General features: G+C 46.8%; 1 protein-coding gene across 1 annotated transcript; it reads left to right on the top strand.

Moving 5' to 3' along the window:
- The first annotated feature begins 2316 nt into the window (after window positions 1-2316).
- On the top strand, window positions 2317-25878 carry LOC129706119 (cystine/glutamate transporter-like). Its single transcript, XM_055650116.1, has 12 exons — window positions 2317-3022; window positions 8483-8609; window positions 9935-10050; window positions 11292-11417; window positions 14463-14562; window positions 17964-18008; window positions 19217-19340; window positions 19619-19722; window positions 21931-22027; window positions 23817-23966; window positions 24650-24827; window positions 25526-25878. Exons 1-12 carry the CDS (start codon window positions 2644-2646, stop codon window positions 25588-25590), a joined length of 1611 nt encoding a protein of 536 aa, XP_055506091.1. The 5' UTR covers window positions 2317-2643; the 3' UTR covers window positions 25591-25878.

Below are 25878 nucleotides of genomic sequence, written 5' to 3'. Positions count from 1 at the left end.
CCTTGGGTGGGGCGCAAAGTCTCCAGAGGTTTCCGTTCAGGTTTCCTAAGTGGGACAGGGGCATTACTACCATTTTAGGAAGGCACAAGGAACACTCAAAGATATACATGAGGCGATGATGCTGATGGCATGTTGCTACCAAAACTTACCACGGAACATACAAGTTCGGTATTTCATTATATTTTTAGAAGAATGTGTCCAGGGTGCAAGGCTTTAGCTCATTTGGCATCGGTGAAGAGAGTGGTAGAGACGTGGGCATTGTATTTGGGTGACAGATTAAACAGAGTCCAATTTAGCCCAGTGAAAGTTTAGTATATTGTCTTGTGTACCGAGGTACAATGAAAAGCTTTACAGACAATAAGTGCAGGAGTAGGCCATTTGGCCCTTCGAGCCAGCTGATCATGGCTGATCACCCCCAATCAGTACCCCGTTCCTGCCTTCTCCCCATATCCCCTGACTCCGCTATCTTTAAGAGCCCTATCTAGTTCTCTCTTGAAAGTATCCAGAGTACAACTTTGGTCAATTAATGTAGTATACCACAATATTGTAATTCTTAGCCATAGTTTGATGGTGGAAACACATGCCTTTTTATGTCTTTTTTGTAATTATATTATGCCTTTTGAGTTTTTTAGTGCCTAAAGATCCTGGCTCTACTGATGAACATAAATCCTCAGTCTTTGTCACCCTTTCTGTGATGTGGACAGATACAAAATGCTGGAGTAACTCAGCGGGACAGGCAGCATCTCTGGAGAGAAGGAATGGGTGACGTTTCGGGTCGAGACCCTTCTGCTCCAGCGAGTGGTATGTTATTACTAGTAGATTCCTCGGGTCCCGACCCAAGACGTCGCCTGTCCATTCCCTCCACAGATGTTGCCTGACCTGCTGAGTTCCTGCTGCACTCGGTGCTCTGCGTTAGTCTATAACAGTGATTCCCAGCCTGGGGCCATAAAGGGGCCATGGCAAATTTCAAGGGGGCCACAGAATTCAAAGGGCCATAAAATCAGCAGGAGAATAATAGTAGACAAAAGTGCTGGAGAAACTCAGCGGGTGCAGCATCATCTATGGAGCGAAGGAAATAGGCAACGTTTCGGGATGAAACCCTTCCGGGTTTCGTCCCGAAACGTTGCCTATTTCCTTCAGGGTTTCGGCCCGAAACGTTGCCTATTTCCTTCACCTCAGATGCTGCTGCACCCGCTGAGTTTCTCCAGAACTTTTGCCTATCTTAGATTTTCCAGCATCTGCAGTTCCTTCTTGAACAGGAGAATAATGCAGCAGCTCTGCGAGGAACAGGAGTGTTATTTTAATCATTTTCAGGTGAATCAAATGGACTGTGAAAGCTTTTTGCAGCGAGCCGTCCACTTAGAAACATAGAAATTAGGTGCAGGAGTAGGCCATTCGGCCCTTCGAGCCTGCACCGCCATTCAATATGATCATGGCTGATCATCCAACTCAGTATCCCGTACCTGCCTTCTCTCCATACCCCCTGATCCCCTTAGCCACAAGGGCCACATCTAACTCCCTCTTAAATATAGCCAATGAACTGGCCTCAACTACCCTCTGTGGCAGAGAGTTCCAGAGATTCACCACTCTCTGCGTGAAAAAAGTTCTTCTCATCTCGGTTTTAAAGGATTTCCCCTTTATCCTTAAGCTGTGACCCCTTGTCCTGGACTTCCCTAACATCGGGAACAATCTTCCTGCATCTAGCCTGTCCAACCCCTTAAGAATTTTGTAAGTTTCTATAAGATCCCTTCTCAATCTTCTAAATTCTAGAGAGTATAAACCAAGTCTATCCAGTCTTTCTTCATAAGACAGTCCTGACATCCCAGGAATCAGTCTGGTGAACCGTCTCAGCACTCCCTCTATGGCAATAATGTCCTTCCTCAGATTTGGAGACCAAAACTGTACGCAATACTCCAGGTGTGGTCTCACCAAGACCCTGTACAACTGCAGTAGAACCTCTCTGCTCCTATACTCAAATCCTTTTGCAATGAAAGCTAACATACCATTCGCTTGTTCATAATCTTCCCGATTCCCTATTGATTTTAACTGTACAGGAGATGGGTGGGCAACAGGCCGATGGTTTACTCTGCTAGCCCAGTGATTCCCAACCTGGGGGCCATGGAAATTTCAGGGGAGCCACAGAAACATTTGGGGATTTAGGGGGCCACAGGTTCAATGGAGGGGGCCACAGAGCTACCACCCTGTTGCCTCTTAAATTTCAGTTCTAATACATTTAATAAATAAAATCTAATAAATTTAAATCTATGTGGTTGAAATATTTTTGATGTCTGTGGAGTAGAATAAAAGGGAATATTTGTGCAATTAATAGACACTGATATTTTAATGGAAGGTATTATAATATTGAAGTACTTTTTTTCCACTAATAATGTCAGGGGGGGCACAGAAAAATTAAAAGATCCCAAGGGGACCCCAAGGAACCACTGGTCTATATTGCCTCTGCCAATATCTGCGAGTGGGGTGACGTGGGTAAAGCATTCTCCTGACTAACGTGCATACGTTTCTTGAGAGATGTCCCTCCGTCCTTTACACTTTGCACATTGCACGGGGAATTAATTAGGCTGTACAGTGTGCTCTGTTAAAGTCTTGGCTTCCCTCCACTGCCTCTCCCTCCCTCCCTCTCTGATGAGCCTCTTGCCAATCTCCTTCAGCGAGCTCCAGCATAGTGTGATGTGTGTTTGTGTGGGGGGGACAATCAGGGGGCCCGGGGCTGCAAACAGCAACACACTCAGCATTGCAATACACTCACAGCCACACCCTGCCCTGCCACTCTACTCGTGGGCAATGATGGAAGCCGCCGCAGACAAGCAGAAGAGTAAACAAGAGCGGAAGCAAGAAGTGTTCCTGAGGAAGAAAGTGGGTTTATTCCGAGCCGTCTCCCTCTTAATTGGCACCATAATCGGCAGCGGGATATTCATCTCGCCCAAGGGAGTCCTGGACAATTCGGGCAGCATCGGGGCATCGCTGGTGATCTGGGTGTTGTGTGGTATCCTCTCCATGCTGGGTATGTACAGTGTGTATGTATGGGCATCGTGCCTGACAGGTTCCGGACACCTCACAACAAGTAGGTCTGACATTCATCCAGAAATGTACCGCTGTCTCTCCGTGCAACATTTATTCAGAGTTAGGCTTATTTACAAGTTGTACTCAATTCCCCATGTACCATATCATCACTAAATCATTCACCCGCATTGTAGGAACATCAGAGTGTACTTAGATGTTTGGGCAGTCTTGTTTCTTCAGAGAGACGTTCTATCTGGCAATGTTAGGACTGAAACAGCTGGACAGCTGTTTTTATTTGGGGAGGGGAACCCTTGGTCATATTTAACGCCTTAACATTCCCTCTCCTTTAATAATGACTACATTTCAAAGGTTGTGGAAGCATACAGCAGGGAAACAGGCCCTTCGGCCCCACTCGTCCATTCTTGCTAAGATGCCCTACGTTTGGCCCATATCCCTCCAAACCTTTCCTATCCAAAATGCCAAGTGTCTTTTAAATGTTGTTGTAGTACTTGCCTCAACTACCTTCTCTGGCATCTTGTTCCCATACATCCACCACCCTCTACGTAAAAAAAAGTTGCCTCTCAGGGTCCTATTAAATCTTTCTCCTCTCACCTTAAACCTGTGCCCACTAGTTCTTGATTTCCCCCACCCTGGGTAAAAATGAAGCTTGTATCAACCCTATCTTTTTACTTGTTTTTATAGTTTTATTCACCTCTATACCTCAGATTCCTGTATGTATTTATGTCTACTATATTCTGTTGCGCTGAAGCAAAGCAAGAATTTCATTGTCCTATCTGGGACACATGACAATAAACTCACTTGAATCTCCAAGGGAAACATGTATCACCTCATCACGGGAAAGGTGTGAGACTGAGGAAGTTTTAACTCCATCTGAAACGCCAACACCGAGCAAACTTCAACACCACACCACAAAGTACCAGAAGCCACCAAACGCACAATTGTTTATCAATGTGAAATTAACAAATGAGCGGTGAAATATTAAAGCCACGTAAACTCAGGCAGAGGAGATCGTAGACGTTGATTTTGAGATATAAATGTTAAGCAAAAATGTCCTCAATGTTTAACTGAGATGATTCGCAACGAGCGCTGTCTTCAGCCAAGTACTGCATTTGTACTCTGGACCTGAATTGCTAGTTCACTCATCCTAGTGTTCAGGTCCGCTGAGAATGTTCTTCCGTGCCGAAGTCCATGTTCCGATCATCCTGGCGAGAGGGCCTGAACATCGGGCCGCCGTAGCAGCGACTGCAGAGGGCCCAAAATGCCCCGACCACGGGTGAACAAGGAGGAAGATGACTGACTTTTATTGGCTTCCCTCACAGTGGGAAACCCAAGGGTTTCGGCCCGAAACGTCGCCTATTTAACTTCGCTCCATAGATGCTGCTGCACCCGCTGAGTTTCTCCAGCATTTTTGTCTACCTTGGTCTACTGTTACATTGGCTGTTGCATGACCTCCCCCTGCAACAATGACTGCACTTCAGCGCCTGCTGGCTCTAACGCACGTTGCAACAATACGAGGTCCTCGATGAGGGAACTCTTTCCGAATAACTTTCAAGGGGTCCCATGGTCTGAAGCATTGAACACATGACATACTTTTTATCAGGAGTCTGGTCTCCCCCCTCTCCTCTTTCACACATCAGTGCGATTGTGATCAACAATTTGTAAATGATTATTTGTTGAGTTTCGACTTCCCCACTTTCCTGCCCTTCTCATGAGTTTATTTTTACTCTGTCCTTTGAATGTCTTATCCAAAGTCCAGACTTTGAGAAACCGTTCTATGTTTAGTGTGTCGCATGCCCCATGTGTACAAGACTAGAGTTTAGAAGAATGAGAGAGGATATCTCATTGAAACATATAAGATTGTTAAGGGCTTAGATACGCTAGAGGCAGGAAATATGTTCCCAATGTTGGGGGGGAGTCCAGAACCAGGGGCCACAGTTTAAGAATAAGGAGTAAGCCATTTAGAACGGAGACGAGGAAACACTTTTTCTCACAGAGAGTGGTGAGTCTGTGGAATTCTCTGCCTCAGAGGGCGGTGGAGGCGGGTTCTCTGGATGCTTTCAAGAGAGAGCTAGATAGGGCTCTTTAAAATAGTGGGGTCAGGGGATATGGGGAGAATGCAGGAACGGGGTGCTGATTGGCGGTGCTGGCTCGAAGGGCCAAATGGCCTACTCCTGCACCTATTGTCTATTGACTAGACTGGTCCCCTTTGACGGTTCTAAATTCATGCAAAAACATGAATTCACAATAGTTACAGGGACCCAGCCTCTTGTACATTTGGGGCAATGTATCAAACTAAATATGGTGCAGTATGTGTTGGAGATGCACATATGTGGCTTGAGAAGATTCCTCTCATGGGGAACATGAGGAAGAAGTGCTGCAGAATAGTCACAACATTCGATATGAGTAAAACATTTAGACAATAGACAATAGGTGCAGGAGTAGGCCATTCGGCCCTTCGAGCCAGCACCACCATTCAATGTGATCATGGCTGATCATCCCCAATCAGTACCCCGTTCCTGCCTTCTCCCCATATCTCCTGACTCTGCTGTCAAGCTCTCTCTTGAAAGTATCCAGAGAACCGGACTCCACCGCCCTGTGAGGCAGAGAATTCCACAGACTCACAACTCTCTGTGTGAAATAGTGTTTCCTCGTCTCCGTTCTAAATGCCATACCCCTTATTCTTAAACTGTAACCCCTGGTTCTGGACTGCCCCAACATCGGGAACATGTTTCCTGCCTCTAGCGTGTCCAAACCCTTAATAATCTTATATGTTTCAATAAGAACTCCCCCTCATCCTTCTAAATTCCAGAGTATACAAGCCATGCCGCTCCATTCTCTCAGCATATGACAGTCCCGCCATCCCGGGAATTAACCTTGTGAACCTACGCTGCACTCCCTCCATAGCAAGAATGTTCTTCCTCAAATTAGGAGACAAAAACTGCACACAATACTCCAGATGTGGTCTCGCCTTCTGTATGGAAGGCGAGACCATTCCTTCTCTCCAGAGATGCTCCAGCATTTTGTGTCTATCTTTGGCCTAAACCAGCATCTGCAGTTCCTTCCTACGCATGTCTGTATTACAATACTCTTAAGAAACAGAAAAACGCAAGGCCGAATTTACAGCAATGTAAACCTTCAATAGATTTTGGGATAACTCAATCATTTTACCATTAAAGAATCTGATCTTGAAATATATTAAAGTGTTACGTGAAGTTCAGTTGAGCTAATAAGAGTTTGGATTGTGACCATCATTTAACAGTAAATCCAGAACAGGGGATTGGAAAATGGCAAGTTCACAACCTATTGGGATCTCAGAGGTTTACAAATAGTGAAAAAAGTGACAAGGTACACAGTGATCTGGATTATAAATTAATTTGCAAGGTCTACCGTTCTAAATGGCTTACTCCTTATTTTTAAACTGTGGCCCCTGGTTCTGGACTCCCCCAACATCGAGAACCTCTAGCGTGTCCAAACCCTTAACAATCTTATATGTTTCAAAGACATTCCCTCTCATCCGTCTAAACTCATCCTTCTAAACTGAGAAGATTACGGAGAGTCAGTTTGTCAAGGAAGACTCTCTCTAACTTCTACAGGTGCACAGTCGAGAGCATGCTGACCGGTTGCATCGTGGCTTGGTTCGGCAATTTGAGCGCCCTGGAGAGGAAAAGACTACAAAAAGTAGTAAACACTGCCCAGTCCATCATCGGCTCTGACCTCCCTTCCATCGAGGGGATTTATCGCAGTCGCTGCCTCCAAAAGGCTGGCAGTATCATCAAAGACCCACACCATCCTGGCCACACACTCATCTCCCTGCTACCTTCAGGTAGAAGGTACAGGAGCCTGAAGACTGTAACGACCAGGTTCAGGAATAGCTACTTCCCCACAGCCATCAGGCTATTAAACCTGGCTCAGACAAATCTCTGATTATTAATAACCCACTTTCTGTTATTTGCACTTCATCAGTTTATTCATGTGTGTATATATTTATATTATGGTATATGGACACATTTATCTGTTTTGTAGTAAATGCCTACGATGTTCTGTGCGCTGAAGCAAAGCAAGAATTTCATTGTCCTATACAGGGACACATGACAATAAACTCACTTGACCACAGTGTACAAGCCCAGCTGCTCCAGTCTCTCAGCATATGACAGTCCCGCCATCCTGGGAATTAACCTTGTAAACCTACGCTACACTCCCTCAATAGCAAGAATGTCCTTCCTCAAATTAGGAGACCAAAACTGCACACAATACTCCAGGTGTGGTCTCACTAGGGCTCTGTACAACGGCAGAAGGACCTCTTTGCTCCTATATTTGACTCCACTTTCAGCTAAATCTTAACTACATTGCACTTTTAACTTTTGCACTTTTTATAATGCATTTTTAATTTTGCTTTCCTTTTCTTTTAATTCTTCTATTTTATTTCATTTTATTATTTAATTTTATTGTATGACATGTTTTTATGTGAAGCACTTTGAGTCTGCCTCATGTATGAAATGTGCTATGTAAATAAAGTTGCCTTGCCTTGCCTCTTGTTATAAATGGTTAGGGATAAGGGAACCGAGAGATATAGACGATGATGTAGAGAGATAAAGAACAATGAATGAAAACTATGCAAAAAAAGTAACGATGATCAAGGGAAAAGGCCATTGTTAGCTGTTTGTTGGGTGAAAACGAGAAGGTTGTGCTACTTGGGTGGGGGAGGGATGGAGAGAGAGGGAATGCCGGGGCTATGCCGGGGCTACCTGAAGTGAGAGAATTCAATATTCATACCACTGGGCTGTAAGCTGCCAAGTCTGAAGAAGGGTTTCGGCCCGAAACGTTGCCTATTTCCTTCGCTCCGTAGATGCTGCTGCACCCGCTGAGTTTCTCCAGCATTTTTGTGTACCCAAGTGAAATATAATGGATGGGATTTATATAGCGCCTTTCTAGATACTCAAGGCGTTTTACATCGCATTATTCATTCACTCCTCAGTCATACTCGGTGGTGGTGAGCTACTTCTGTAGCCACAGCTGCCCTGGGGCAGACTGACGGAAGCGTGGCTGCTAATCTGCACCTACGGCCCCTCCGACCACCACCAATCACTCACACACATTCACACGCAGGCAAAGGTGGGTGAAGTGTCTTGCCCAAGGACACAACAACAGTATGCACTCCAAGCGGGATTCGAACCGGCTACCTTCCGGTCGCCAGCCGAACACTTAGCCCATTGCGCCATCTGTCGTCCTTATGAGATGCTGTTCCTACAATTTGTGCTTAGCTTCACTCGGACAATGGAGGTGACCAAGAACAGGAAGGGAGAATGTGTTTAGCAACCGGGAGATCAGGTAGGTTCAGGTAGACTGAGCGAAGGTGTTCAGCGAAACGATCGCCCAGCTTGTCGATGAATTTGATGCGAATCACCTTGACCGCGCTTTAAGACATTTTGTCTCTCCCCAGGAGCTCTCTCATACGCAGAGCTGGGAACGAGCATTAAGAAATCTGGCGGTCATTACATCTATCTTAAGGAGACTTTGGGCCCATTTCCAGCCTTCCTTCGATTGTGGAGTGAATTCATCATCATCAGGTATGATCCATAATCTGAAATCACAGAGGGATCTCGATGTGCTGAGGAATGGCTGATGCAGAGTTTAATGCAGGTCAGTGCGAGATGTTGCATTTTGGAAAGTCAAACCAGAGCAGGACCTTTCCAGTAAACCGTAGTGCCCTGGGCACAGGCATCTAGGACTGTAGGTACAGCGTTCTCTGACAGTGTCGTCACAGGTATATAGGGTGGTCAAAAACACTTTCAGTGCATAGGCCTTCATCAGTCAGAAAATCGAGTATAGAAGTTGGGATGTTACGTTACAGTTGTACAAGATGTTGGTGAGGCTGCATCTGGAGTATCGTGATCAGTTTTGGTCACCCTGCAAGCCTTGAACCCCTGTCCCACGGTACCAGTTCATTCCAAGAGTTCTCCCGAGTTTGCCCTGATTCGAGCTCGGAGATTTACGCTAATGGCCGCTCGTCAGTACTCGGGGCTCTCGTGGACATTTTGCATCATGTTCAAAAATCTTCACCAGTCTTCCCGTGCTTACCTGCCATTAGCGAGTCTTCCCGAGTACCTGCCGTTAGCGCTAAGAGACGCCCCCGAGCTCCGACGTACCCGCTACGTTCATTCTCCGTGCTTACCACGAGTTTGATTTTTTTTAAACTCGGGAGAGCTCTTGGAATGAACTCGTACCGTGGGACAGGGCTATTACAAGGATGTTGCCAGGACTCCAGGGCTTGAGCCATCGGGAAAGGTTGAGCAGGCCGAGACTTTATTCCTTAGAGCGCAGCAGGATGATGGGTGATCTTATAGAGGCGTATAACATCATGAGAGGATTAGGTAAGGTAAATGCACAGTCTTTTACCCATAGTAGGTGCAATGAAGAACCAGAGGACTTAGGTTTAAGGTGAGGGGTGAAAGATTTAATAGGAACCTGAGGGGCAACTTTTTACACAAAGAGTGGTGGGTGTGTGGAACCAGCTGTCAGAGGAGGTAGTTGAGGTAGGTCTTATCACAACATTTAAGAAACATTTGGACAAGTATATATATAGGATAAGTTTAGAGGGATGTGGGCAGGTGGGACTAGTATACATGGGGAATGTTGGTCAGCATGGGTAAGTTGGACAGAAGGGCTTGTTTCCATTCTGTATGACCCTATAACTACACAATAAGGCAGAGACCGATAGATTCTTGATTTGGACGGGTGTCAGGAGTTATGTGGAGAAGGCAGGAGAGAGATAGATCAGCCATGATTGAATGGCAGAGTAGACTTGATGGGCCGAATGGCCTAATTCTGCTCCTATCACTTATGACCTAACCACACGGCCGGCCATTTTATCCTCTTTCCTTTGTTTGAGCAGGCCAGCGCTCACAGCCGTCGTTAGCCTGTCATTCGGACGCTACATGGTTGAACCATTCTTTGCCCCATGTCCCGCACCAGCCCTGGCAGTGAAACTCCTCACAGCCGTTGGAGTCTGTAAGTGACATTGCTTTGCTTGAGCATCACGGTAAATTAAACTGTTTGTCCCAGGGTTAAACACGCGGGGCTGAATTTCTCTCGTATTTCTATAGCTTGTGATCGGAGGTCCACAGATTGGGTGGCACTGCTCACGTGGAGCAGCGGGTGGAGCTGCTGCCTCTCAGCGCCAGATACCCGGGTGTTAGATTTGAAACAAACGCGATCATTCTTTAAAGCAAAGCTGGGTAATGTGGACACTCAGAAAGGAGCCGGGGAATGGAACTGATGGGAATTCTTTGAAAGCTAGCATAGACACAAGGGCCCGAATGGCCTTCTGTTACATTGTTAGGAAATATGAAAGGTGAGAACATTTTGGGGGTTCAGAAACAATATGTTTACAGCCGTATTTCAGTTGTCCTAATCCTACAGGCGAAGGTGGAGGCCTGTGATGTCTAGCTGATGGACAGCTATGGCTGGACAATAGATTCTGGCTTTGCCATCTGGATGTAGATCCGAAAAATAAAGGCGCAAGGAACTGCAGGTTCTGGAGTCTTGTGCAGAACTCAAAGTCTGAAGAAGGTCTGAAGAACGGTCCCGACACTAAAGTGTCACCTATCCATGTCCTTCAGAGGAGCAGCCTGACCCGCTTAGTTACACCAGCACTTAAATGTCAATCTCCAGAACACAAAGTGCTGGAGTAACTCAGTGGGTCAGGCAGCATCTGTGGAGAACATGGATAGGTGACGTTTCACAGAGTGCTGGAGTAACTCAGAGGGTCAGGCAGCATCTGTGGAGCCAAGGAAATAGGCAACGTTTCGGGCCGAAACCCGTAAGGGTTTCGGCCCGAAACGTTGCCTATTTCCAAGAGGATTTCGGACCCGAGACGTTGCCTATTTCCTTGGCTCCATAGATGCTGGTGGACTATAACTCAGCGGGTCAGGCAGCATCTGTGGAGAACATTGATAGGTGACGTTTCACAGAGTGCTGGAGTAACTCAGCGGGGTCAGGCAGCATCTGTGGAGAACATGGATAGGTGACGTTTCACAGAGTGCTGGAGTAACTCAGCGGGTCAGGCAGCATCTGTGGAGAACATGGATAGGTGACGTTTCACGGAGTGCTGGAGTAACTCAGCGGGTCAGGCAGCATCTCTGACCATGTTTTGGGATTAAAAAGCTTATTCAAATTAAACTTAATCCCATTTGATTTGTAACACAAACCTAACAAACGTTTATTCTGTATTTTTTTTCCACTCCCTGTAGCTTTGGTGGTGTTTGTTAATTCTTGGAGTGTAAACTGGACTGCCCGCATTCAAATCATCCTGACGTTCTCTAAACTTGTGGCTCTGGGACTCATCATCGTTCCCGGGATGATGGCTTTGGCCCAAGGTACCGATAATGGCCTTCCGCACAAACTGTGTCCCTTCCAAATCAGTTCCCCAGTCCCAATAGCTGCAGCTGCCTGCTTTATCCTTCTCTCCTTTTGAATGTAAGCGTTATCTAACAATAACTTCCAAATTGCGGGATATCTCAAAGTTCCTGCCTTGTGAACTCTGGATTCATCCAAGTGTTCCCAGCATTGGTTGAACGAATGAATGAATGAATAAGTTTATTGGCCAAGTATTCACATACAAGGAAATTGCCTTGGTGCTCCGCCCGCAAGTGACAAGATGACACAGTGACTGATAGGAATGACACATAAAACATTAGACATTACTAATAAAACATTATCAATTAAACATGTGAATTAAAAAAAAATACCAGAGCAAAAGAAGGCAACAGATTTTTCGTTATTGAGTAGAGCAACTACTCGTGGAAAAAAGGCTGTATTTATGTCTGGCAGTCCGGAGTCGCCTTCCAGAGGGAAGTGATTCAAAGAGTTTGTGGCCAGGGGGAGAGGGGTCAGAGATGACCTTGCCCGCTCGCTTCCTGGCCCTTGCAGTGTACAGTTCGTCAATGGAGGAAAGGTTGCAGCCAATAACCTTCTCAGCTGATCGGACGATTCGCTGCAGCCTCTGAGCCAAACCAGACCATGCTGGAGAAGGTGAGGACAGACTCTACGATGGCCGTGTAGAATTGGACCATCATTGCATGTGGCTGTGCTGCAGCACATCTCGCTCTTGGGGTCTAAATCCTGCCCCACACTCTCATCTTCTCATGGAACGATCCCCGTTTTATTGTGCCTTGCCTTATCTCTGGCGAACCCATATCCACCACTGACTCGTTCAAATTTCTTGGCACTCACATAAGCAATAACCTCAAATGGAAAACCAATTCAGATCACATTTATAAAAAAGCCAACCAAAGACTATTCTTTCTCCGTCAGCTGAAGAAGTTCAGAGTGAGGAAACATCTCCTAATCCGATTTTACACAGCCATCATCCAAAGCATGCTCACTTCATCAATAACAGTTTGGTACACAGTTTAGACACTCACTCCCGTAATAAACTACAGCGCATTGTCAACAAAGCATCCAAAATCATCAGCACTCCCCTCCCATCAATAGAATCACTCAATCTCAAACGGTCCGTGTCGAGGGTGAAGAGAATCATTTCTGATCCCTCCCACCCAGCTCACCACATCTTCCACCTGCTGCCCTCAGGGAGGCGCTACAGCTCACTGCCTGCCAAAACATCACGATTTTAAAAGTTTCTATCCATATGCAATTCGAACTCTGAACACTCCATGATAATATCACAAAGCCACCTCGTGCATGTACTGTATACTGGATGTTGTTTGTGGTTTAGGTTATGTTTGACAGGAATCAGCCTATTGTGTAACATCCTGTACTGAATATGAATTCCACCAGCTTGACTGTGTGGTCATTAAATAATCTGAATCTGATTAGTAAATTTTGCCTGTCATTTCAGCTGACATAATTCTTCTTTGAATCATTGTTGTCTTCCCAGTCAGATTCATTGTGTGTGCGCCACTATTTCAAGGCCAGTTATATCATTTGTCACTTTTATACAGTCCACTTGGCCCATTTTATTACCAAGTAATTGATCACCTGAAGCTTTCCATGCTGGCTTATCCCACAGGCAACATCATTGTTTGCACAAGAAGAATTCTGTTCTGTCACGCACATCACACGATATATCTCCCCAAGAGCTACATGTGATACAGCAATGCTGGGAACAATTTGATGAAGCCAGAGTTCATAACGGGCATCACGCTAGCACAAAGGTAGAGCTGCTGCCTCACAGCACCGGAGATCCAGGTTCGATCCTGACTACGGGTGCTGTCCGTAAGGACTTTGTACGTTCTCCCCGTGACTTGCGCGGGTTTTCTCCAGGATAGACAATAGGTGCAGGAGGAGGCCATTTGGCCCTTCGAGCCAGCACCGCCATTCAATGTGATCATGGCTGATCATCCCCAATCAGTACCCCGTTCCTGCCTTCTCCCCATATCCCCTGACTCCGCTATTTTTAAGAGCCCTATCTAGCTCTCTCTTGAAAGCATCCAGAGAACCTGCCTCCACCGCCCTCTGAGGCAGAGAATTCCACAGACTCACCACTCTCTGTGAGAAAAAGTGTTTCCTCATCTCTGTTCTAAATGCCTTATTTACTCCTTATTCTTAAACTGAGGCCCCTGGTTCTGGACTCCCCCAACATCGGGAACATGTTTCCTGCCTCTAGCGTGTCCAAGCCCTTAACAATCTTATATGTTTCAATGAGATCTCCTCTCATCCTTCTAAACTCCAGGGTGTACAAGATCTCCAGTTTCCTCCCACACTCCAAAGACGTACAGCTTTGGTGGCCGATTGGCTTGGTAAAATTGTAAATTGTCCCTAGTATGTGTAGGGTAGTGTTAGTGTGCGGGGATCGCTGGTCGGCACGGACTCGGTGGGCCGAAGGGCCTGTTTCCGCACTGTAACTATAAAACCAAACTAAATTACATATTTGTGCATGGGCCACTTCAATCGTGTCTGATCAAATGCAGGGAGTTATAAATGTAAAAGCAACTCCAGGACAAGGGGTCACAGCTTAAGGATAAGGGGGAAATCCTTTAAAACCGAGATGAGAAGAACTTTTTTCACACAGAGAATGGTGAATCTCTGGAACTCTCTGCCACAGAGGGTAGTTGAGACCAGTTCATTGGCTATATTTAAGAGGGAGTTAGATGTGGCCCTTGTGGCTAAGGGAATCAGGGGGTATGGAGAGAAGGCAGGTACGGGATACTGAGTTGGATGATCAGCCATGATCATAGTGAATGGCGGTGCAGGCTCGAAGGGCCGAATGGCCTCTACTCCTGCACCTATTTTCTATGTTTCTACATGAGTTTTTTTAATTATATATAGTGGATAATTAGTTGTTATATTGATGATTATCTGAATGTTGGCACTGTCAAAGAACCAGCTGACTCAAATGATGGTAACTTCGGTGAAAACTGAAGGCGGAGGATTTGAATTGAGTGCTGCTTCTCTTTTTGCAGGTCGCACTGAAAACTTTCAAAATGCTTTTAACAGCAGTTCAGTGCCACTGGCCAAACTTCCACTGGCTTTTTATTCAGGCATGTTTGCTTATAGTGGCTGGTAAGTAAGCACTGATCCTTTTCAACATGTGCAAGGCAAAGAGTTATTCAGAGTTAGATTTAGCTCTTAGGGCGAAGGGAATCAAGGAATATGGGGGGGAAAAGCCGGAACGAGGTACTGATTTTGGTTGATCAGCCATGATCATGTTGAATGGCGGTGCTGGCTTGAAGGGCCGGATGGCCTACTCCTGCACCTAGTGTCTATGTTTCTATGTTTTGAGCGATAATTAAACTAAATGTGCTTTTTCTTCCTGCTGTTTCGAGTTAAATGTCACAAAGTTCACCCTCCCAAAGGCAAGTGGGTTTGTAGGTTAATTGGCCCTCTGTAAATTGTGTAGGGAGTGGATGAGAAAGTGGGATAACCTACTAGAACTAGTGTGGTTAGTGTGGTCTCAGTGGGTTGAGGAGCCTGCTGTGACCATGCTGTATCTCTAACCAGAACCTGGGCCGTCAATGCACCAATATTGACGGCGTGGACAGTTGCCACTTAGACAGAGACCAGGGGATGGGGCATATGTGGCACAGGAACTCTGGTGGGGTAGCTGTTGGGTGGTGTGTATCTACAGGAAGAACAAACGCTCTCTCTCTCTCACTCCTGACACAGTAGCTGATGCCCAGTTTGATCTCGCAACCACCTGTTCTTGTTCTGGTCTGAGGTACGTCATGGTCACTGTGTACTTTAAGCACAGTGAAATTCTTAGTAGAGGAAAGAACTGCAGATGTGTGGGAAAGAACTGCAGATGTGTGGAAAAGAACTTGCAGATGCTGGTTTAAAATCGAAGATAGACTCACTCAAAATGCTGGAGTAACTCAGCGGGGCAGGCAGCATCTCTGGAGAGAAGGAATGGGTGACGTTTCGAGTCAAGACTGAGGGAGGATCTCGACCCGAAACATCACCAATTCCTTCTCTCCAGAGACGCTGCCTGTCCCGCTGAGTTACTCCAGCATTTTGCGTCTAACTACAGTGAAATTCTTTTTGCATCCTGTTCAGTGCAAACCTACTAAGAATAACAAGGTACGGCAATGGAGCACGCCGGGTCAGTACGCAAGAGTCACCACGTTTTAGGTTCTGCTCCATACCCTTAAAGTCTGAAATTTAAAGTGTTGCAGACTTACCTTGGCCGCAAAGACCCGTTGTCCTGAGGACGGCACTGGGTCGATGATCCTGACCAGGCAATGCATCCACGTCCTCCACCGCTCTGTGCCGCTGCAGGCTGCGTTACCCCGGTAATATCCCTGGGTCAAAACATTCCCAATCCCCTGGGGATCCAATAAGTGGAGTGGCCCAGCGCTATCTCCAAACCAGAAACATCACCTGTCCACAGATGCTCCACAGATGCTGCCCGACCAGCTGAGTTCCTCCAGCACTTTGTACTTTGCCTTGTGTAAAGGACCAAATTCAATTGTAATGTGTCATTGGCTTCTCTTGTTATATGGGGAGAGCCAGTTGTTTATAGATGATAATTATCTGAATGTTGGTTGTGGCACAAAGCGGAACCAGTACTGACCGCAAATGATGGTAACTTCGGTGAAAAACTGAAGGCGGAGGATTTGAATTGAGTGCTGCTTCTCTTTTTGCAGGTCGCACTGAAAACTTTCAAAATGCTTTTAACAGCAGTTCAGTGCCACTGGCCAAACTTCCACTGGCTTTTTATTCAGGCATGTTTGCTTATAGTGGCTGGTAAGTAAGCACTGATCCTTTTTCAACATGTGCAAGGCAAAGAGTTATTCAGAGTTAGATTTAGCTCTTAGGGCGAAGGGAATCAAGGAATATGGGGGGGAAAAGCCGGAACGAGGTACTGATTTTGGTTGATCAGCCATGATCATGTTGAATGGCGGTGCAGGCTTGAAGGGCCGGATGGCCTCTACTCCTGCACCTAGTGTCTATGTTTCTATGTTTTGAGCGATAATTAAACTAAATGTGCTTTTTCTTCCTGCTGTTTCGAGTTAAATGTCACAAAGTTCACCCTCCCAAAGACAAGTGGGTTTGTAGGTTAATTGGCCCTCTGTAAATTGTGTAGGGAGTGGATGAGAAAGTGGGATAACCTACTAGAACTAGTGTGGTTAGTGTGGTCTCAGTGGGTTAAGGGGCCTGCTGTGACCATGCTGTATCTCTAACCAGAACCTGGGCCGTCAATGCACCAATATTGACGGCGTGGACAGTTGCCACTTAGACAGAGACCAGGGGATGGGGCATATGTGGCACAGGAACTCTGGTGGGGTAGCTGTTGGGTGGTGTGTATCTACAGGAAGAACAAACGCTCTCTCTCTCTCACTCCTGACACAGTAGCTGATGCCCAGTTTGATCTCGCAACCACCTGTTCTTGTTCTGGTCTGAGGTACGTCATGGTCACTGTGTACTTTAAGCACAGTGAAATTCTTAGTGGAGGAAAGAACTTGCAGATGTGTGGGGAAGAACTGCAGATGTGTGGGAAAGAAATGCAGATGTGTGGAAAAGAACTTGCAGATGCTGGTTTAAAATCGAAGATAGACTCACTCAAAATGCTGGAGTAACTCAGCGGGGCAGGCAGCATCTCTGGAGAGAAGGAATGGGTGACGTTTCGAGTCAAGACTGAGGGAGGATCTCGACCCAAAACATCACCAATTCCTTCTCTCCAGAGACGCTGCCTGTCCCGCTGAGTTACTCCAGCATTTTGCATCTAACTACAGTGAAATTCTTTTCTTTGCATCCTGTTCAGTGCAAACCTACTAAGAATAACAAGGTACGGCAATGGAGCACGCCGGGTCAGTACGCAAGAGTCACCATGTTTTAGGTTCCGCTCCATACCCTTCAAGTCCGAAATTTAAAGTGTTGCAGACTTACCTTGGCCGCAAAGACCCGTTGTCCTGAGGACGGCACTGGGTCGATGATCCTGACCAGGCAATGCATCCACGTCCTCCACCGCTCTGTGCCGCTGCAGGCTGCGTTACCCCGGTAATATCCCTGGGTCAAAACATTCCCAATCCCCTGGGGATCCAATAAGTGGAGTGGCCCAGCGCTATCTCCAAACCAGAAACATCACCTGTCCACTGATGCTCCACAGATGCTGCCCGACCAGCTGAGTTCCTCCAGCACTTTGTACTTTGCCTTGTGTAAAGGACCAAATTCAATTGTTAATGTCATTGGCTTCTCTTTGTTAATATGGGAAGAGCCAGCGTTTGTAAATGTAAAAAAACTCTTGAGTTGTGGCGCATATTAACTTGAGAGTTGCACTCCGTACCGATGCTGGAGGTGCCTGAGACGTCCGTGCCTTTAAATACATGGGATGTGTGAGTATTGTACAGTATTTAATAAGGAACACGAGTTGGATGCATTTGTGAAAATGATGTTTGTCAATAGACAAAGGGTTCTGAAGCGCTGCATGAAAAACTACTGAATTCAACTCTGTATTTGCCTTCTAGGTTTTATATGAACTTTGTCGCAGAGGAGATTATTAACCCAGAAAGGTAGGAAACGGCATTGTGTCAGAATGAAAGAACAATCAATTAAATATATAATCCTTTCCTCAGAAGGTCACGATCTTAAACCCGCATTGAGGTACTTAAGAGTTTTACAAGGGCGGAAATCACTTAAGGGGGGGGGGGGGAGACAGAATTTTCTTGGCGCCCACAATTTCTACAGGGGCGGAAATCCATACCCATAGCAGCTTCGAAACCCCGATTCGTGGGGGGGGTTCGCGGGGAGACAGCATAAAATCTTGGCGGGGGGACTTCAACATTGGGAGCCTCGATCGCCTCGATGCAGAAGTTTGATTTTAAGCCGCGCCGGGTGATGAAAGGCCCCGCGAACGGGCTGATTCAGCCCTTAGAAAGCTTGAAATCTTTCAAAAGCTACAATGTGATAAATAGCACAAACAAATAAAACTGAAGCAAATAAAGGCAAACAGATGAACCAACCTTGGAGGGGGAGAGAGAAAAAGATACTAAATAACATGAGTGAGGGACTCACCTGCAAGCCAGCCAAGAAACCCGTTCAACCGGCTTCCTTAATCACCTGACCCGTTTAAATCCGATACCCATTTACATCTTCCCCATCCACCAATACATCCAATTAGCTCAAATGGTATTTGTACCCACATCAGACAGCTTTGGAAGGTCAAAACACAATTGGTGACACATCGTGTTAATATGGTGTTAATAGAGACATTTAACACTCTATGACACCCCCACTGTCTCGCGGAAAGCGGAGATTTTAATCGTTTTTTTCCCACCGAATTTCAAAATCCGGATTATAAAACATGGAGGGGATTGTCCCCCACCTCTCAAAACATGGAGGGGGTGTGCCCCCGTCCCCCCCCAGGATTTCCGCCCATAAGCGTTTACTCTTAGTGCTGCAGTGTATTATCTGACTGTACTGTAATTCAGTAACTGGAAGAATTTGTTCATGCTCAAGGCAATGTTTAGGGTTTGATTCAGATTGAATGGGAACAAATTATTGACCCTGCTTTCAGTTACAGCTTCCCGTAGACACGGATTCCAAGATCCCTGCTATCCTTTGCACTTCCTAGTACCCCACTGTGTATTGTACACATTGATGCAGAGTCTGCATGGTATTAGTTGAAGGGCAGAGGACCAATCACTCTTCCTTGCAAACGAATTTTAAGCCAGACTAAATATATCAAGAAGACTGAGGCTGTACATTGTTTATTTTGTAGGAATATCCCTCTGGCAATTATCTCCTCTCTGGTCATTGTCACAGTACTGTACCTGCTTGCGAATGTGGCTTACTACACGATACTGACAGCGGACGAGGTGATGGCGTCTGTTGCAGTCGCTGTGGTAAGTAACCAAAAAACACCACGTTCTCCAGACTGTCCTGCCCGTTGGATTGTTGGTCAACATCGTGTCGAAGTACAATTCAGAATGTTAGACATGTCGCTCATGGTGTCTCTCGTGCTCTCCCTGGAGGTCACGGCTTTCGGACTCCTGTACCTTCTTCCCGATGGCAGGAGTGAAATGAGAGCGTGGCCAGGGTGGTGTGGGTCCCTTGATGAAGTTGTCATGAATATACAAGGAGGGAAGCTGCTGCCAAATACTGACATTATTCCTTCAATTAGACTTTTGCAGATCGCACTCTGGAAAGCTTTTCCTCCGTGATTCAAATCCTCGTGGCATTGTCGTGCCTTGGGGCAATAACGGGAGGACTATTTTCTTCTTCCAGGTAGTACTGGGGACAGGTGGCACTGGGGGGCAGGTGGCACTGGGGGACAGGTGGAACTGGAGGACAGGTGGAACTGGAGGACAGGTGGAACTGGAGGACAGGTGGCACTGGAGGACAGGTGGAACTGGAGGACAGGTGGCACTGGAGGACAGGTGGCACTGGGGGACTGGGGGACAGGTGGAACTGGAGGACAGGTGGAACTGGAGGACAGGTGGAACTGGAGGACAGGTGGAACTGGAGGACAGGTGGCACTGGGGGACAGGTGGAACTGGGGGACAGGTGGCACTGGGGGACAGGTGGAACTGGAGGACAGGTGGAACTGGAGGACAGGTGGCACTGGAGGACAGGTGGAACTGGGGGACAGGTGGAACTGGAGGACAGGTGGAACTGGGGGACAGGTGGAACTGGAGGACAGGTGGAACTGGAGGACAGGTGGCACTGGGGGACAGGTGGAACTGGAGGACAGGTGGCACTGGAGGACAGGTGGAACTGGAGGACAGGTGGCACTGGACTGGGGGACAGGTGGCACTGGAGGACAGGTGGCATTGGGGGACAGGTGGAACTGGAGGACAGGTGGCATTGGGGGACAGGTGGAACTGGAGGACAGGTGGCATTGGGGGACAGGTGGAACTGGAGGACAGGTGGCATTGGGGGACAGGTGGAACTGGAGGACAGGTGGCATTGGGGGACAGGTGGAACTGGAGGACAGGTGGAACTGGAGGACAGGTGGCATTGGGGGACAGGTGGAACTGGAGGACAGGTGGCACTGGGGGACAGGTGGAACTGGAGGACAGGTGGCATTGGGGGACAGGTGGCACTGGAGGACAGGTGGAACTGGAGGACAGGTGGAACTGGAGGACAGGTGGAACTGGAGGACAGGTGGAACTGGAGGACAGGTGGAACTGGGGGACAGGTAGTATTGGGCTGAGTCTGACTGATTGGTAAAGTATTAACCCCCATGAAACCAAAGGCAGCAAATACTGTGTTGATGAATTAAACTTCAAACAATGGTTTGTCGCAAATACCAATATGGATTCAGCATCGCTAATAGAAGAAAATCCTAGACCTTGAAGTATATTTAACAAGGTCGAAAATAGTTGTTCAGTAATTAACTCAGCCGTGCTGAATTAATACGATTGCTATATTAATTTTTTAATAACTGGCGCCAAGTTTTATGCTCTGTCCCATGCTGAAGGGATGCTTGCCCTTCCATTAACCGCAGATCAAACGGAACAGCACAGGAACAGGCCCTTCGGCCCACGATGTCCGTTCTGAACACGATGCCACGTTAAACTAATCTCCTCTGTCTACAAATGACCAGTCTCCCTCCATTCCCTGCACATCCACCAGCCCATCCACAAGCCTCTCGAACACCACTATCGTATCTACCTCCGCCAACACATTCCAGGTACCGCACCACCCTCTGTGTACAAAAGCAAATTCCCCGGTACATCTCCTTTAAACTCCTCGCTCCTCGCACATAGAAACGTAGAAATTAGGTGCAGGAGTAGGCCATTCAGCCCTTCGAGCCTGCACCGCCATTCAATATGATCATGGCTGATCATCCAACTCAGTATCCTGTACCTGCCTTCTCTCCATACCCCCCTGATTCCTTTAGCCACAAGGGCCACATCTAACTCCCTTTTAAATATAGCCAATGAACTGGCCTCAACTACCTTCTGTGGCAGAGAATTCCAAAGATTCACCACTCTCTGTGTGAAAAATGTGTTTCTCTTCTCGGTCCTAAAAGACTTCCCTCTTGTCCTTAAACTGTGGCCCCTGGTTCTGGACTTCCCCAACATCGGGAACATGTTTCCTGCCTCTAGCATGTCCACACCCATAACAATCTTATATGTTTCAATGAGATACCCTCTCATCCTTCTAAACTCCAGAGTGTACAAGCCCAGCTGCTCCATTCTCTCAGCATATGACAGTCCCGTCATCCCTTTAAGTGGTTCATAGATTAAATACAAACATCACTACATACATATAGCCCTCGCTCAGAGGACGTCAAGAAAGGCTTGGGAGTAGAGATGAGTTTTAAGTCTCCACTTAAAGGAGTTGATGGAGGGGGCAGTTGTGATGGGAAGGGGGATGTTGTTCCACAATCTAGGAGCTGCACGCGCAAAGGCACGGTCGCCCCTGAATTTATACGGTGTTCAGTAACCCCAAGTCAGCCGATAACGCTCCATTTTCTGTCCTTCCAAGAGTGTTCTTTGTGGCTTCGAGAGAAAACCAGTGGCCGACCATCTTCTCCATGATCCACATCCGGCGCCACACGCCACTTCCAGCGGTGATCCTGATAGTGAGTACCCGCTCCAGATCTCGTCTGGATTTCTCTCACCACCGTCTCATAGCCGTGCCCGACAAAATCCTTCTGCAACAAGTGACGGTCTGCTCCTCCCCACCTTGTGTAGATTTGCTCCACCATCTGTCAGATAAGTGGAGCAGACCTCCTGCAGGTGAGGAACTGCAAATGCTCAAATCTTGAGTGTTGGAGGAACTCAGCAGATCCGGGAGTTTCTGTCGAGGGAATGGACAGACGATGTTGTTTCAGATCCCGATCCAAACGTCGCCCGTCCATCCCACCCACAGATGCCGAGTTCCTCCAGCACTTTGTGTTTTGCTCAAGATTCCAGCATCTGCAGTTCCTTGCGTCTTCATAAAATAACTCACTCCAAATGATCAATTTGAACCTTTAAGTACCTTCCTCGAGGAATCTGTTCAAATGTACGTGAACATCTTCTGCTTTGTTCGTGTGGCGTGTACTGCCTAAAGTTGTTGGACAACTTGTTCCATTTGATCTTCCGTGTGTGCATGTCGAGTTGATTGCATTAGTCGAAACAGGTCGGACCCATGTGAAGGTTGCAATCTTCCACCCCTACATAGAAACATAGAAATTAGGTGCAGGAGTAGGCCATTCGGCCCTTTGAGCCTGCACCGCCATTTAATATGATCATGGCTGATCATCCAACTCAGTATCCTGTACCTGCCTTCTCTCCATTCCCCCTGATCCCCTTGGCCACAAGGGCCACATCTAACTCCCTCTTAAATATAGCCAATGAACTGGCCTCAACTACCCTCTGTGGCAGAGAGTTCCAGAGATTCACCACTCTCTGTGTGAAAAAGGTTCTCCTCATCTCGGTTTTAAAGGATTTCCCCCTTATCCTTAAGCTGTGACCCCTTGTCCTGGACTTCGGGAACAATCTTCCTGCATCTAGCCTGTCCAACCCCTTAAGAATTTTGTGAACTCTGGATACAGTTATCAGTTTGGTTTATTGTCACGTGTTCCGAGGTTCAGTGAAACGCTTTTGTTGCGTGCTAACCAGTCGGTGGAGAGACAGCCTGTCCCACTTAGGCGTTTTTTTAGGCAACAGCCGGCGACTACCACAATGAAATTCACCAAAGTCAGCACCAGTGGCAACTCACGTCACCTGGCAACAACTTACCTACGACAACCTACAACAGCAACAGGAGAAGACATGCTACGACAAGCCTAGTCCCCAAAAAACCCCCAAAAAAACGCCTAATTGGGACAGGCACAGTGGCGGACTGGCCAGGATGTCAGCTTGCCCGATGGCAAGTGGGCCCCTGATGAAGTGGGACCCCTATATCAAGTGGGCCCCTGATGAAGTGGGACCCCTATATCAAGTGGGCCCCTGATGATATGGGACCCCTTTGTCTCCTGGCAACCAATATTTTTAGACCCAGTCCACCACTGGACAGGCCCTACTCTCTGGGTACAGGGAATAAACTTATGTGGCGCTTGCAATGTTAAATATTCAGTGCATTTGCAGCGCTGCTTGTAAACTGTTTAAGAAGGAACTGCAGATGCTGGAAAATCAAAGGTAGACACAAATGCTGGAGAAACTCAGAGGGTGCAGCAGCATCTATGGAGCGAAGGAAATAGGCGACGTTATCGGGGCCGAAATCATGAAGGAAATAGGCAACGTTTCGGGCCGAAACCCTTCCGGGTTTCGGCCCGAAACGTTGCCGATTTCCTTCGCTCCATAGATGCTGCTGCAGCACCCGCTGAGTTTCTCCAGCATTTCTGTCTACCTACTGCTTGTAAACTGTTTCTGTGTCGTTCGCAGTATCCACTGGTGCTCCTGATGATCTGCATTGGCGATCTGTACGCTTTGCTGAATTTAAACAGCTTTCCCCGTTGGCTGTTTATGGGGCTTGTAACCTTTGGGCTCATCCGCCATCGATATAAAGAGCCGGATCTCCACCGTCCATTTAAGGTGCAGTATTATTCTCCAGCCCTGGCTCTCGTAAGGTCATAGAAAAATGGAAACATAGAAAATAGGTGCAGGAGGAGGCCATTCGGCCCTTCGAGCCAGCACCGCCATTCACTGTGATCATGGCTGATCGTCCCCTATCAATAACCTGTGCCTGCCTTCTCCCCATATCCCTCGACTCCACTAGCCCCTAGAGCTCTATCTAACTCTCTCTTAAATCCATCCAGTGATTTGGCCTCCACTGCCCTCTGTGGCAGGGAATTCCATAAAGTCACAACTCTCTGGGAGAAAAAGTTTTTTCTCACCTCAGTCTTAAATGACCTCCCCTTTATTCTAAGACTGTGGCCCCTGGTCATGAGGTCATAAATGATAGGAGGAGAATTAGACCATTCGGCCCATCAAGTCTACTGTGCCATTCAATCATGGCTGATCTATCTCTCACTCCCAACCCCATTCTCCTGCCTTCTCCCCATAACCTCTGACACCCGTACTAATCAAGAATCTATCTCTGCCTTCCACTGATTTGGCCTCTACAGCCTTCTGTGGCACCTAATGCAGGACCTTGGGATCAGTGGGGCTGGGCTAAGTGTGTGGCATGTCCTGTTATGACTCTATTTAGTTCAAAGCAATTAAATAACATTGATAGTGTAAAAATGACGTGATCTAAAAAGCCCTTCTGTCTTTAGGTACCAATGATCATACCTGGACTCTTTAGTACAATGTGCCTGTTCATCGTGGTCACTTCCCTTTATGCAGACCCCGTCAGCACTGGTATGGGCTGTGCTTTGATGCTCTCTGGTGTACCAGTTTACTACCTGATGATGAACAAATACAGAGGACCAGTCTGGTGCAGGGAAGCAATGTGTGAGTAACAAGACTCCATTTCACTTGCGTGGCATGGACCAAAAATAGGGATCCAAAGACCACGACTCGTACAAAGTACAATAATAGTTGAAATAAACAGGGCACTGGAAAATCTCAGCAGATCAAGTAGCATCTGTGGAGGCAAATGATGCATGATAACGTTTTGGGTTGAGACCATGTATCAGGATTTTATGGTAGTTCCAGCAGGCTTCAACAATGAATGAGTTGACTTTATATACCAGTCCTGCAGCTTTCACTGCCATGTATTTCAGGTACAATCTCCAAATGGTTTAAGGTGAGAGGGGAAAGATTTATTAGGAAACCGTGGGGCGACTTATCCACTCAGTGGGTGGTGGGTATATGGAACGAGCTGCCGGAGGAGGTAGCTGACACAGGTACTATAAAAGCATTTAAACGACACTTGGCTGGATGCATGGGTAGGAAACGTTTAGAGGGGATACAAGGGCAAACGGAGATGGGGCATCGTGGTCGGTATGGACGAGTGGCAAATGTCGGCTAGTCCGAATGAAACTGTTGGGTTTAACCGTTTAACAGCAAGTGGTTTGGACTTGCAATACACTGCCAATGCTTTAGTCCCAGATTTGCAAACTCTTTGGAAGATGGAATTTGCTCATTTATTTTACTGCTGGATTCTACAACTCCAATGTCACTACGAATAAATCAGATTTTTTTTCCAGATCTCGTCACAGTCAAACTGCAAATTTTATTTGAAGTAGTGCAACAGGAGATTGCAACCTGCTGAAAATCTGCCAGGGAGCGATCAATCCTTTCATGTATTCACAATAGAATCACCACAAGAGGTTTATCACAAGGCACACGTCCCAAATGAACACGTCCAGTGTGAAAACTCCATCCTCACCAACCAAGTGTGTGAACCAAGTGTTTTGTAAGAAAATCTATTAATTTCACTTGTTTCATCTATTCCTAACTAATACTCCCTTGAATTAAAAATATCAATGCAAACTGGTGGTTCAAGATATACATTTACAGATGTATTTCACTAAATTCAAGTGAAAGAAGAACATAAAAT

The sequence above is a fragment of the Leucoraja erinacea genome, chromosome 19 (genome assembly GCF_028641065.1).
Source record: "Leucoraja erinacea ecotype New England chromosome 19, Leri_hhj_1, whole genome shotgun sequence".
Lineage (NCBI taxonomy): Eukaryota > Metazoa > Chordata > Chondrichthyes > Rajiformes > Rajidae > Leucoraja > Leucoraja erinaceus.
This window is presented reverse-complemented; position numbering and strand designations above follow the sequence as displayed.